At 40.0% G+C, this 11,105-nt stretch overlaps 1 protein-coding gene across 1 annotated transcript in view; it reads left to right on the forward strand.

Moving 5' to 3' along the window:
- Positions 1–11,105, forward strand: part of LOC108977814 (neuroligin 4-like) — a 117,751-nt gene that overhangs the window by 16,294 nt on the left and 90,352 nt on the right. The window contains exon 5 of the mRNA XM_018947734.1: positions 3,341–3,811. Within this exon, the coding sequence (XP_018803279.1) occupies positions 3,341–3,811 (471 nt within the window). The remainder of the gene's footprint in view (positions 1–3,340; positions 3,812–11,105) is intronic.

Below are 11,105 nucleotides of genomic sequence, written 5' to 3' on the forward strand. Positions count from 1 at the left end.
AAGAAAATTTGCAAAATTTCGGAATTGAAAACCAAAAGAAGTGTCTTATAATTTTAAAAAAAATGTGATGAAATATTTTATCCGAAATATAAAAAAAAATTGAAAATAACAAATGTGTTTCAAACTCAATTATTTGCAATATTTCTATCAGGGGACAATATAAACATCTACATTACAATAAAAAGGAAACTAAGAGTATCAGATTCAGAAAACAAGCTAAMAAATCATAAGCCATTCAAAATACTTGAACTTGTCCATAATAAATACAATCAATTAATAGTTTAGTTTTTTCAACATGAGAGCCAAATTGAGGTCAAGGGTCGTAAGCAAAGCCACATGTGGAAGGAAAGTCAGGCAGCAGTCTATTTATATACTCTCATGTATATGTATGTATAGTAGCAATGCTCGAGTACATACTTAAATTTAAAATGAAACGAAAAACACCATATCAAAGCAAGTCATCATTGCCAAAGGTTAAAAAGCGAACTAAAAGCAACAAAACCCGACGAATTTCCACTCACATCCTGKGCCCACGAAAGGCCAAGTGCCCTTGGCTGGGTTGAGTGTGTATGCGTGTAAATGACAGCTTTCAAAATTGACGACCTTTTAGTGTTGACGTTAAGCGATAATAGTATATGAAAATTGTCTAAAATGTATATACTGAACTCCAACAAAAGGCACAAGATGCAGAGCGCGATAGTGAGGGCGATAACGTATAAAAAATAAAGTGTTCGATGCGGAGAGCATTTCGAGGTGCACATTTTGCATAGACACCTAGGTATGTGCGAATGTGTGTGGAAGTGAGCAAAGGCCATGGCAACAAAGAAAAAATGCAAACTTTTCTTGGGTTAGGGTCGCAGTTTCCGGAAAAATATGGTTGACGTCGAGACATTAAGCAAAAGGTCGGAGGGGAAATGAAAAAGTGCATGTAATACATATGTATTTTGATACTACTTTTTGTTGAAATCAATTTTAAATACGAGAGTACAGATAAATTTAAAAGCAAGGGTGGGTAGGTGTTTAAAACTATTCGCTTATATTTAAGCTGAAAATTTACTTTTCTAATGTAAGTTGAACTTGTATGTCTTGTTAGGATAGTTTGCAACACAACTTTTCTGATAGAATATAATTTTGAAAGTAGTTTTTCCCTCTGATTATTAATTTATTTTTATTTATTTATTTATACAAAGCTTACATAATAATTAAACTAAAGCAAACGCAGCGCTAGCAGCAGAGGCTTTCGGCTGAATTATTAATTAATTATTAAAAAGATTGGCAGAAAGATTGAAAGACCTTTATTCTGAACCGTTCCAAAAAAAATCAGGTCTGTGAATGTGTATGTGCGTCGGTACATCTTATTCGTGCATACCGTGGTGCCCCCAGCTGCGACCCGCACCTAGGCGATGGCACGGATGTCCCCAGACAGCCCTTAGAAAAACAGCCCAAACAGCTGCCTCTATTTTCTCTGCTACGCTTGCACACGCCAGTCTCAGCGGAGATTTAGCAATTTCCCAAGACTTCGATTCCTCACCGACCTGTAGCCGAGTCCTGCCGTGGAAGCCTTCCGCTTCTTGCGACCTCTGCCGCTTGATCGAAAATTGGGGTTCATTTATCTCCGATTTTCCTCCGTTCACCATGCTTAGCGAGCTTTTGGTCCACTCAAGTGCGCTAGCATGCCCCTCAAATTCCTGCTCAGCCACAGCTCTCCAATATTTTGGCTACCAACAGACTATCTGACTTGAGCTTTCTGGCTGCCGTTACCAAATGGAGTTCAGTTGTTAGGTTCAAGAGATGTAGTTATCCTTTAGAATGCCTGCGCTTGACGCGAACATTAACTGTGGCCTTACTATCGATACTTTTGCCAATGTATCATACCGTGGGGTCTCCAGATTGTGTGAGGGATAAGAGTACAAAAGCAGCTATATTGTTTTCCTTGTGCTCTACTCCACACACTGACCAGCTAGTACTCCCAGCATATTCCTATAGTCTCTTCTATCGAGTGCTAATAGGAATTCTGTGTACTCCCGATCTAACATTGTGSACATGACCTGTGCGGTCTTGCACCCATCGAGTTTTGATGCTTCCATGCCTCTGTTGAGATCGTCCTAAAGACAATGTGTAGGTTTCTCAATGTTGACCATGTTTTCGTTCGTACACCATCTTGGCAATCCCGCCCAATATTTCATTGGACTCGATGCCCTTGTGACCTGGCATCCACTGTTACTCTACTTCCCAAGACAATTATGGCCGATGCGATATGAGACGAGGTTACTGCCTGCAGTTGCATTAGAGGCCAGCTCCGCGACTTTCGCAATATCAAAGATCTCAACATATTAGCATATAGAATTGAAATGTGGACTGAATTCTTACTTGATCCTACAGTGTATCTAGATCCATTGAAATGCTATTTCGTTTCCATAACTTTTTCATTTTACACAATTGAAACAAAAAATATTCCAGATCTCTTTTCATGCTGGTACTAAACATCGAATTTTTTATTAGTTCTTTTTTTTATGGCGGTGTCTATTAAAACATTCATTACTTGCGACAACAAAAAAAAAATTTGGACATGTCAGTGGTTCGATGATTTGTTGTTTTGTGTCCTTCATTTCCTTTTTGTCTGCGCCTGGCGACATTTTCGCCTTATCACTTGACGGCGCGTCGAATTATTTTCACTATAGCGTTTCCATGAGCATTTTCCGAAAAAAAAAACACTAAGACTACTAATGTAGAGACGAGAAAAAGAAATAAATATATATACTAATGCAAGAGGTTGGACAAAGCACCTCTATTAAGTGCAACGTTGCCAACCTTTTCATATAAAAACATTTATATTTCTTTATTTATGTTCGCACTTCCTCTTGTTGTGCTCTGCGATAGCATCACCCATAATATTATTTTTTGTGTGAAAGAACATTCCTCAGACACCTAACCTACAAAATATGCCTCTTGTCTCTAACACGAGACATTCGCTTGTTATTGTTGTAGCAATAACGGTATTCTACACCGCGTGTTGTCTGTGTGCGGCTGACTTTATTGCTCAATTTCATTTTCTACATTTATACGACAGTTGTGCTGCTGTTCGTTTTTGTCGGTTGCTTTCGCCAAGGCTATCACTCATTTTTATGCCTACGCCTAAAGCCCGCACACGCACGCAAGAGCCAGCGCAAAGCAATCATACTAAAAATAGTTGAGAAAAAGTCTGCACCGACAATCAAGCTTCTGCAATATCAAGTTACTATTTACGCATTTCTTTAGCAAACTGCTTTCGCCAAACTGACATATAGCCAGAGACTTACATTGCCTCCACGTTTCACCGCTTTTTCCATTTTCAATTTAGGTTGATGGCGTCGTTATACGACCCGGACACTCCAATTTCGATATCGATGATTTAATGATGCGCAGCGCCAAGCGCGCCTCAGCAGATGGCGTCGGCGGCAATGGCAACGGCTTCTTTGGTGGCGGCGCTTACACAGGTGGCCCCGGCGGCGGTGGCAGCAGCTTTGGTGGTGGCGGTGGCGGCGCTTCTGCCGGTGGAGGCAGCGCCAATRGCGGCGGCGGTTCTGCAGGTGGCGTTTACTACAGCGCGTTAACGGCGAACTACGCGAGCATGAGCAGCGGCGCTAACCTCGGTTTGGGCGGCAATGGCGCGCACTATGATGTGCTCTTCGGCGTGGTGACCGGCGAGTCCATATGGCGTTTCAGCGCACACGACATCCAGAACGGCTTTGAGGGCGAACGGCGCGATAAGATTATTCGCACTTACGTACGGAATGCCTACAATTATCATCTCAATGAGATCTTCTACACGGTAAGTACACACAACCAGCTTAATGCTGTGTTTGAGAGACCAGCAAGATTTATTTTATTTTTTTTTATCTATATGTTATGCGAAATCACTGACATGGAAGGTAAAAGCAGCAGTGGTTGCGATGTCTATCTGTCTTTTAATTAAACATTTTATTTTTAGCCATATATCATTTTTTTGCGCTCAAGTCCATTTAAAGTTGCTATGGTAGTTGTGTTATATTATAGCTTAACAGCACGTACTGAAAGGCATCGTAATGTTATTATTTATTATATACATGCACAAAAATAACCTATACATAGGTTACCTTTCGAAATTGGGCAACTCTAGTAATGCAGTCTGACAGCTCACAACTCTATCGTAATGTTTGACATTTTCGATGTTATACATACGCAGTACGTTCTGACAGTAACTTTAAATATTCATCTCGGTATAAAAAATTAATTGCGAAAATTTTCGTGCAATTATTTTTTACAATTTTCGACGTGGATTAATTCAGCAATAGTGCATCGATTAACTTAATTCAATTTTTGGCGATGAAGCTCCAACAATAAATAATACATCTCTCCAAGACGAATTTCATGAAGGTAGTACAAAATCAGTTGATAAACTAGTGCGAGAAGCATACATACATTCAATACTGCATTGAACATTTGACTCCAAAAAAATATTTATTCACCCCAGTCAGTTCAGCGGCACTTAAAGCAATATCTAACTACGACTTCAAACCGCTACTGCTGCAGGAATGATAGCCTATCGAAGCGTAACCAAGTGCACCTCATCTGGGTGCCCAGTCACAAAGGTATATCTGGAAATGATCTCGCTAATGAGCTCGGCCGCTCGGCGAGAGTCCTCATACAATAGAAGAGATGCTCCGCGAGGAAGAATCAATAGGCTGAAGAAGATATCGACAACAACTCCAAGCCCTGCATGATGGTATGGTATTCATTTGGTATCTAAGCGGGGTTATAATCTCAGCAGGTTTAAATATTATATGTAATCAAACTCTCTATGGATAAACTCCGGCTACTTGTCGCATTCTACACTGGGCACTGTAAGCTCAAAAAGCACTAATATAACATGGTTCTAGTTTTTTGCGCAAATTGTCCGTTCTGCCGCAGAGAGCCCTCCAAAACACCTGCTAATTGATTACATAGCAGTCTGCAGACGCAAAATAAAGGCCATTGCATCCACGTTTACAAATAATGATCTCGATTGAAACCAACTTTCGAGCATTGAAAACACTGACTTGAATGTCTTCCGAATGACTGCTTCTTATTCCCATACGCATAAAATGAACTTATAGATCTACTTTTTTCGACACCTAAAGTGGCAGTTGATGCGTACCGAATGCATGTTTTTCAGTTACCTCGATCAGAGTGGCGAAAGTGCTTTGACAATTGGTTCACAGTGGAGAATATTTTGTAAAACATTAAAACGATTTTCCGCAATTAATATTTCATTTTCTTATACGATCACAAATATTCACTTGACAAGACAATTGGCATTCACAAGCAACCCAAAGAGAAATGTCACAACGTAATATTGAGAAGGCGAACGACGGCGGCTTTTTATAATCAAACTACTCCCACAAGAGCGAGTAGTGTTTTCTGCCAAAGGCACTCCACCTTTAGCGATAGCAATTAACATATACCCATATGTGCGAGAAGAAATAAAACTGTAAAATTAAATGACAGAACTCACTTAAACCACTAAAGCCACAAGCTTTAAAAACTGAAGAGCATTTTCTTAAAAACCAAAAATTTCGATRAAAGACACTAACCAAAACTCAGCGGAGACAAGCAGCTGCGGCAATGCTTCGAGGAAAAATAGACCCGCAACAATATTGCGCTAGCTATGGTTGTTGCGCATCAGAAATTTGATGTATTTAAGAAGTCATTGAGGCAAGAGGCAAGTATATTTTCCACGAAAATATGCTTGACTTGAAGCTGATTTTACTAAATTAGCATACCCCATCAGCTGGGAGTTTCGCCCACAAATTAGCGTTTCACAAATGTCAAGAGACACAGGGCAACCACAGCCTCAACRTTGATGGATCTAAGGAGAGGAATTTTAGTGACTGGCACACAGAGGTGTACGCAAACCGCCTTAGCCAGCGGGGTGAACTGAATTGAGCTGAGATAACGTCTACGCTCGTGGGAGTAAAGTAATTTCGATATTCATATTTCAAATTCAAGGAAAACGGTACACAAAATATCATAACTGTAAAGCATACCTATGATAGAAAATAACAGCAAAGTATAGCCTAAAGAGAAAGCAGAGAGAGAGCGTATATAAAGCATTAACAGTTAATTCGGTTTCCGCCTCAATAATTTTAATAATTGRCAAGTGAAACTAAACTTCTGCTAGCAAAATATTTAGACTCTGACTCCTACGCTTCGTGTATGCCCACAATTTTTATAAAATTTAACACCATCATTTAATTAGAATGTAACCCAGTAAGCTGAAAATTTGTATATCCGGTCGGAACCAGACAACAACACGTGCTATTTGGGGAACAGAAATATTGATTAAAATGAAAAAAAAAAAAACAAAAAAACTATTTTAAAGGCGACGCCGTCGTCAGGATATAAAGTAACTCGTGGGCTTTCAAGCAAACGTAATTTAGTGAGCCCCGGCATTTTCTGTACCTCAGCGAGGCATATTTTTACTTATATTTTCTTGTTACCGCTATAATTTATCGCTTATTCAAACAATTCCGTGCCGAGCTGAATAAAAATGCGTTGGCTTTAATTGAAAGGAAATTTGTCGGAAATCAGCGCAGAATAGCAGCTATGCCTGGATGGTACCCCGCAAAATCAATGCTACCCAAAACTCGCAGCGAAGAGAGTAAGGCAAGGAGAAATCATGAAATGGTTCGGTAATTTAACCAATTATAGCTGCTGAAAAAGGAAAGCCGTCGAAGCATAATTGCAAAATCAATATGCCCTTTGCCAATACACGCAGTCACACACATGCGCACTAAAAAATGAATTTGTTTGGATGAAGGCTGATATAAAATTTCGCGAGATAAAATATACACTGATGCATTTTTTTTATTTTAATTTTTTTTTTTTATGTAAATAAAATGCTTATTTAAAAGAAGAAAGAATATTAGTTTCGAGTTTGCTAGAATACCCTTCACAAATGCAACAGATTCGTTGAAATTGATCCCGTTCGTTCAGTTTCTTTGACAACAGTATGCTATAGTAAACCGGATCGGAGATTACATTATTGCCTTAGCCAATAAGTCATGCCAACTTTCAAATTTCGTGAAGATATCTTGTTAAACGAAGAAATTTTCCAAACTAGCACTTGATTCCGATTACACCGTTTGTATGGCAGCTATATGCTATAATTKTCCGAAATCAACAGTTTCGACAAATGAGCAGCTTCTTGGTGAGAAAAGGAGAGATGGAAAATTGCAGGTCGATAACTCMAAAACTAAATGACTATATCTCATACATACAGACAGACAGACTGACAGAGTCCGTTGTGGTCTTACGTGAGTTCCTGCCTGCGAAGGCCAAACCTCACGGTGCTTTCTATTGCTAGAAGCACATAGATCAAAACAATGCATTGATCAGCGCTCCAAAGCACGAATGCATGCACCTGCATCATACTCTGGAGAACCCAAAGTATGAGTGCTGCACATACACTTATACTTTGGTTCCAATTGGTTAGGGTGGGACTCCCTAAGCCGCCTTGGTCGGGTTCGAGGCCGACCTAAAACCTGTGCCGTACTCTGGGTCCGGCACCCGGCCGCAATGCGACTCCACACCGGACTAATGCCCTTCCTGCATTTAGGTTTAAACCACAGCCACCATGAATCTCCCCAAGGGGCCAAAAACCCAATGAGCAGATTAGAGTTCCCTCCAAGGGCTGACTGCTCCCCGTGGTACCATGTTTTAGTCTTTGGTGTGACCTGTAGCTTGCGCTGCAGCCAGTTGAGCCCCCAAGAATTCCTTAGAACCCTTAAGAACTCAACTGTATGTTGACATGTGTCTCGTAAAACCCTTCGTAAATGAAATCGTAAACGAAAACACGGTCGAATACCAGGAATAAAAAATACAGAGTACAGTAACCATATTTTACGATGAATACTATAGCACTATATCTGACATGGACTATGCTGAAATTCAAGGCAAGCCCAGAATGACAGACACAGTGCATGCGGGATTTTAGTCGCCTCTTACGACAGGCATGCCTTACCACGGGTATATTCGGTTTCCCCCCCAACCTGGAGGGGTCCCCCCTACCCGCAGGGGGAACAGACAAACTGACAGACCGGCATGGCGAAGTCGACCCATTATGCTGATTATTTATACCATATACATTTTAATAGAGATTTTATAGCAAACAACTATATCGCCGATCTTTATCGGTTCTTCTCTGTTACGGGCTTGACACTCTCACCCACTAAAATCCCAGCGACCGCAGCCGCTATCTGAACGAAGGAGTACAGACTGGATCTTAATATCACTATCGATGGTSTTAAAAGTTCCGATTGTTAACAATCCTAAGATTTTAGGTGTTACACTCGAGAGTCTGTGTCCTTTGCACCTCATGCGGCCTCTGTTACAAAGCTGCAACAAAATCCGCAAGTCGCTAACTWGCAGCAAATGGCGATATGTCAAAGAAACGATGGKGGCAMCATACTATACAAAGCAATCGACCTTCGGGCTATAAACTATGCTCCACCGATATGGTCGCCAATATGCAGTAAAACGCAGATAAGAAAGCTTGAGACGTGTCAAAATACTAAACACCGAACGATTATAAGATGCCTCTTAATTTTTCCCGTTTATTTACATGGCAGTTTCACAGAAATCATCCCTGCAGTCATCTGCCTGAAACGGAGACCCCTCCTGAGTACAACTAGTGTTTTTTTTTTTTTTACATTACATTGACGACATCGTACAGTACGTCGACCAGACTTCGGATGCAACTAACTTAGCATACGCACTGACCGCCATTCATAGTGGAGCCATCAACACTTTCACCGACTCATTCTCAAACCAACACCCATAGTAAACGRAGAGCTTGAGTTGCCGCGAAAATCTAAAGTGATCCTTGCGCTACTCCATTCTGAATGCTCCTACTTATCCGTAATCGACACCGTCATACCAAATATGATATATCTTCCGCGCACAACGAGTTCTCGTATTACTCTAACCACCTGCTTGCATGCCACGCGAACCAAACTCTCCTAATACRTTCGGGAGGGAAACCACTTGCAAACTAATTTTGACCCTTTCGCAGAAGAATGGAGAATTTTGGCATTTGCTTAGGCGGTTTTACTTGAATACATACATATAAAAGGCGGGGTTTTCCTACAGCCTAAATTAGGGGATGAAATATATGAAATTTTTACTTCTTAAATTCAAAAAAAAAAAACTATTGTACAACGTTGAATGATATCATTGGAAATTGTTAAAAATAAAGCATCAACAAACAATTGAAAATAAATASTTTGAAGCTTACGCAAAATCGTCGAAAAGTGGAGCTTCACAGGAACTTGCTACTCATACATATTTAGACGAAGAAGTTTTCGCTCAGGCCTCTTTCTTATGCAAATACTTTAAAAAATGGGTAAGCAAACACCTCTGGCAAATTATATTTGCACAAAAAAAAAGGAATTTCCTCTTCCCCTTCAACGTTGCGTCTAAGACTGCCGACCTTTGCGAACTTTTCTTTATGCGCTGCTGGCAAGCGTTCCGTCATAATGGAAATTTCGCTCATTCAAMATGAATGTTAATCATAGCTGAAATTAACCGCCCAACTGCCAGACGTTCAATGTTGCGGGTCTTGCCGCAGCCTAATGAAGTTTTAATGGCGGTACGTGCAACTCACTAAAAGGCCGCGGTTAGCCAATTGTAGTTGTCTATAATCCAAGCAGCTTCATGGCACAGTTTTCCTTTAATCTCACTCCCAAATAAAATGACACAAAAAATTAAAAGATTGTTCTCAAAATTAAAAAAAATATTGCAGCAATTGAGAGCAAAATCAACTGCACATTTAAATTAAGCGAAATTGGGCTTTTGAGTCAAACTTCGCACATTCCGGCCGTAATTGTTTTAAGTGCAAGAAGGTAAGTCGCTAAGTGGTTTCTACTTACGCTGGAACGCTACGAATAGCAGCAAAGAGCTTTGCAAGTTTTTGCTGAATTTCATTTGCGATTTGGCGGAATGTTAYATAGATAGCATGAAATTTTTCTTCATTATTTTCACTGCAATCGCTGGAGAGTTTCGACATCATATTCATAAATCCTGCTTTGAACTACTGTTGCGTTTGATGAATGTGAATTGGAACAAAGGTAGCATGTGCTGGATTCATACCCAAAACCAAGAGTGTTGAATCGTTCCATAGGAAATGTTAAGATGCTTCGTGAATTCTCTGCTGACAACACGACGATTTTCAAGCATTACTTCCTTAAATGACGAATTGGGTCAGCGAACTCTTACGAATAAAAACAAATTGCGTGTCGCACGAGCGCATCGGTCTCCTTTTATTTACTCGTCATCCACAAAAAAAAACCAGAAACCTTTCCACATAATTGAAAAAGATACAAAAGTTTTATATGCACATAAAAGAACTTTTATAGGTAAATAATATTAACGGTGTTTATACAGTAAAAGCAAAGTGAATAACTCGATATTAGGACATAGAGTTAAAAACTTTATTTTTATTGTACTTTTAGGAAAAAAAAATGTATCTAAATGTGTGTAGTAAGGAATGCTACGCTGTCGTCCGAATTGATGAAAACCCTCCAGCTCTGAGAGTATTCCACGCAGTACCTGTAAAGGGGAAGCAAAGAAACAAAAAAAACTTGGAACTACTTGGAATATCCAATTGCCGCAAGACAGCGAAAAGAAAGAATAACTGGCGCACTCTTGTAATCTCGGCTATAACCGCGTAAGCGCTGTCTACGCCAATAAAGAAGAAGGTTCTTTGTAAATATAGAGGGAGTTTCAGTTTAATTCGAGCTATAGTACTAGTCACGCAGACCGTCGACGCCTTTTGCGAAGTTTAAGAAAGTTTTGTCCCTCGAACTGTGAAACGACTAGATATTTATCTATGMCAAGTTCTAGTTAAAGGCAGATGAAAGCAGAGGAGGTATTCCGTCATGTCTTTTATATCTACTTCCCTCGACTTTCTGCATTTGTCATCGTTACTAATGTCTAGCCGGCTCGCATGTGATGTCAGTAAGTTGTGACTTGTGAGATCACAGGCTATAATCGTCCTGRAGTCTTTTCGTGACAACGGAAGTAAAAAGCATGCGTGTTTTCTATCGGAG

This window comes from Bactrocera latifrons, unplaced genomic scaffold (assembly GCF_001853355.1).
Source record: "Bactrocera latifrons isolate USDA-ARS-PBARC rearing strain unplaced genomic scaffold, ASM185335v1 scaffold_96, whole genome shotgun sequence".
Lineage (NCBI taxonomy): Eukaryota > Metazoa > Arthropoda > Insecta > Diptera > Tephritidae > Bactrocera > Bactrocera latifrons.